This window comes from Sebastes fasciatus, chromosome 6 (assembly GCF_043250625.1).
Source record: "Sebastes fasciatus isolate fSebFas1 chromosome 6, fSebFas1.pri, whole genome shotgun sequence".
Taxonomy (NCBI): domain Eukaryota; kingdom Metazoa; phylum Chordata; class Actinopteri; order Perciformes; family Sebastidae; genus Sebastes; species Sebastes fasciatus.
Window position 1 is genome coordinate 35787653 of NC_133800.1, and position 4335 is coordinate 35791987.

The following is a 4335-nucleotide window of genomic DNA, read 5'->3' on the forward strand; positions in this document are numbered from 1 at the left end:
TACATATTGAAGAATGAAAGAAAATCAAATACTTGTTATCACTATTAAATGAGCACAAAGACATATGGAATTATATATGTGGAATAAAATCATATCTGAGACTAAATCACTCTAAGCTCAATGAAAGGAAAGAAATCATACCGATTCACCAGTTTCACAACAATGTTTCCAAGTATTTCTGTAATTTTCAATTGGTTAGTCAATTAAAGTCAATTAATTAATTAATTGGTTAAACTCTGAATTAGGGTAGGTTTTGGGGGTGTGTGTCTCTGACATTATAGGTGATACCTCAACAAAAACATTTGTTGCCTGGTAAACAATTTGTTGAAAAACTGAAGAAATCGATAAATGCTAAATTAAAGCAAAAATAAAACTTGTTTTTTTTAGGTTTTCGTTACGGGTATCCAACATACAATATGTCAGGTACTGTAACTCATGGAGCCTCTTCCATTATTCTTTCAGGGACAGGGCCTACAGAGGTTCACAGGGATCCACCACAGCCCGGACTTCTCCCACGTTGACGCCTTTGTAGGTCCCGGTGATGGACGTCCACTTGATGTCCCCGTTCCTGTAGGTGCGTCTGAGGCGTGCAGTGTAAGGGATGTCTGCCCCGTACTTGTACCCCACCAAACTGACTTTGCAGGAGTGGTGTGGTGGGACTTTGCACTCAACAGCAACAGAGTGGGTGCTTGACTCCGTGTGAGTGGTCCCCTTCGAGAACTGGAGGGTTGTCTCCACGCTAAACTCGACACTTGCTTCGCCAATAATTGGGATTCCGGCAGTGATGCCAGTCGTGACGCCCGCTGTTATGGAAAAGCTGGTGTCCCACCTTTTCTCCACTTTGATTGACTTTGAGAGGGTGGCTGTCTGTGTCACTGGCTGGTTGCTGTTGTTGACGACTGTAGAATTTTTCATGTTCTCTGGAGGATACTTAATGATGTTAAGATCATCAGTTTTATACTTGACATCAGAAATGTGCTCGCTGATTACATCTGGGTTAAAGGTCAGAATCTGGTACTCATCGTACCTATACTCTTTACCTCCCCAGGGAAGGTAGAAGGTCTTATTTATAACATGCATCTTCCCAAGACCATACTGGTTCTTCCCAACATACATGTTATCGGGGGAGCTGTAGACTGCATTTGCAGGCACTGAACCGTAGGAGCCATTCTTCCACTTCAAAGACTCAAAGTCATCTTTGTTCACCAGGATCTCAAATGTGGAGCTACGAATCTCTTTGTCTCGGAAGGAGTAGTGGCAGTAATGATCCAGGTGAGGGCAGAAGAAGCCGGCTGCGATCCCACATCTGGCAATGTAGTCGGTGCGTTTTTCGTATCCATTGTAGATTGAAACGGCTCCGTCGGGGATAGAGCCGTCAAAGGTCTGCCATTCCAGGTTGGTTTGTTCAATGGTAACTTTGAGAAGGCACAGATAGGAACAATGTTAAGTATAAACCAACTTACATCAGAAATCAATCAATGTATTCCCAAAACTTTTTGAAAATAGACAAGCTTGGAATGAATGCTTTATAGGGCAAAACAAAAACTGGCCAATGGAGAGTGAAGAGCAAAACATTTACCTCAAAATTATTTTTAAATCACTTATCAAATTGTCATGAATTTTAGAAGAAGCCAAACTGACCATAGCTTAACCCCTCGCCCAAACAGTGATTGTCCAATCATAGCTTAGCAACCGTAACTAGGCATGGAGGTCTGTCAAGCTCTGGATTTCTACACATGTTGAAGCACTGTGCATACACCGTAAAACTCATTTAAAGAGTTTGGAAAAAGTGTTAGGAATGGATTCAACTGTGTGTTTAACTGCTCTAACATAAGCTGCAATGTTTAGCATTAGGGGTGTAACGGTGATACGTTTTTACAACGATGCGTTATTATAATTTTCCATGATTCCGATACGGTTCAAGGACGATATTGGCTCATATAGAGCAATACGATATGATACGATTCAATTCAATGACTTGAAATCGACACAATACCTTTTTTGCCAAAAATTCTATCAGTGTGAAATAAATAGCTGATACTGCACAATGCAGGTCAGGATTCCTCAAAGTTTTTCTTGTAAGGGAATCAGGGATAAATTAATTATGGATATAAACAAGTAAACACAACGATTAATGGCAAATACATATAACTCATACAAAAGACAGTGCAATATTTAACAAAAGATCAAATTCAAGTTAAATGATGTTCTCATTTTCAAAGCAAAAGGTAGAGCAATAATATTGAACAAAAAATAAAATGCAACCAACTTCTCTTCAGGTCGAATGAACAGTGGTTTAATCTAGCCATCGTGCGCACACACGTTCATGCGCTCACACAATGGCTAACATGGTGCACCTGTAGCGCATTTGAGCATAGGGTGGGATGAAAAAGAAGGCATTATTATAGGGGGTGCATTAGCGGCTGTGACAATTATGACTTACTGTGTCACATTCATTACTTTCTCCCCCTTTAATCACAGGGCTCTCCCCCTGATGACCTACTGACAGTTTGGGAGTCCTGTAGAGAGTTTCTCTCAGAGGAAGCATATTGTTGTCTGGGACTACATACATTATTTTTCAACTTTAGTTTTGAACCTGAACCATTTTGATCACATCATGTTGCTCGGCTCAGCCTCAGGCTATTATAATTAAATTGTGGAGCTCAGACATTTTGTCCAGGATGGAGACACCGGGTGAAAGACTGACATGAACGGCCGGTCCTGAGGGAGTTATGAGAGGAGCGAAATGCCTGTTGATGCGCAGAAGGAACTGTGTATAATTAATCAAAACAACACGTTTGATGTGCTCATAAGCACGGAGGACTCTGTGGTTCAAAACTGCACAAAATGTAACCAGCGGATCAGACGTGTCTGTGCGTAATTGTTGCCAGACAACATCACTATATAGTTAAAGACAGCAGCGATGCGCTGTGCTGGCTCTTATCTCGTGCGCATAAATTAATTAATGAGTGGAACATGATAAACGTCTATGTAAGCATAATATTGTTATTTTGATTCTTGCGAAAACCGGGACAATTAGTTAGTGACTGTTGAAAACTGGGACATGCGACTGTTTGACAGATATTTGTCTGGACTCGTGACACCTAACTTGAAACCGGGACAGTCCCGGACAAATCGGGACGTCTGGTCACCGTAGTTTAAGCACCTGCTTCTGTTCTCCTTTTCAATATAAATGGTAGAGCAATAATACTGGTGTCACAGTAGGTGCGTGGAAAGATTGGTCGTGGTTCCGTTTTATTTATCTGGCCTTTGCATATTCTGCAAACAGCGGGTGATTTAGGACATCTCCCTTTATGCAAAAGTCAAACTGTTTCCACACACTCGACCTTAAACCCGGCTTGAAAATCTCTCACTTGTCTGGCTCTTCCTCTCTATCAGCCTGCCGCTACACAGGGAGAGTGAACCGGAGTAACATTTAACATTTCTTTACTATCAAAACTATGAAAAAAATACATTCATATTACGTTTGACGTGCTTATATACAAGGTGTAAATTCTTAGTATCGATGCAATCAATAATTTACTTTGCCAATTGATTATAGGTCGATATACATCCCCGTTAAGGACAACTTGTTGAGTACCTGTCGATGTAGTTGGATCGTAGGAATATAAATCGATACATCGATGTAGTAGATGAATCATTACACCCCTGGTTTGCATGTCAAGATAACTAGTAACTGTGTTACTTAGGAGCATATCATTTAGCTAACTATTAGTTTGTGGAGTTACAGGTAACATAAAAAGAAGAGGTCCCATTCATGACCATATCCACGGTGTAGTATTTTCTCTACTGTGTGTGGATTTTAAAAAGTATAAGAGGTAAAAGTTGAATGTAAGCACTGATGTCCTTAAAGAGATGAATATTTTGATAGTTGAACAGTTTCTGTAGCTGAAAGTATGCAGAAGTAGTTAGAGTCCAAAAAACGTACGGAAGAAATAGAAGAAGAAGCAGAATAATAAAGATTTGGATAACATACTGTGAACGCTGTATTACAGTATTCACACAATAAGTCTTGTTAAACTTAATCAAAATAATATCAAGTATTTTTTTAATGCTTGTGTTTTATTTTTCACTGGAACTTCTTCAATTCCAATCTTTCCTTTTTCAGTTCAAGTTCTGTTTTCAATGCCAACATTTACTGTCACTCTTCTAGTTCCATAGGATTTTTTGCTTGTTATAGTTTTTTGTAATAAGCAATTTCTATTCATCCCATTTTAAATGACGAAAAGAAACAGCAGCATGGAAATATCATACTGTGACGGCAGCTTCACTTTACCTGGTTTAGCCATCGTCAGCAACACTCAGCTTCAGCTG

General features: G+C 39.7%; 1 protein-coding gene across 1 annotated transcript; it reads right to left on the minus strand.

Annotated features, from left to right (window-relative positions):
- Positions 1–341: 341 nt before the first annotated feature.
- Positions 342–2309, minus strand: LOC141770123 (natterin-3-like). Its single transcript, XM_074639785.1, has 2 exons — positions 2270–2309; positions 342–1415 (listed from the first exon to the last, which is right to left on the minus strand). Exons 1-2 carry the CDS (start codon positions 2307–2309, stop codon positions 472–474), a joined length of 984 nt encoding a protein of 327 aa, XP_074495886.1. The 3' UTR covers positions 342–471.
- Between the last annotated feature and the right edge of the window lie 2026 nt (positions 2310–4335).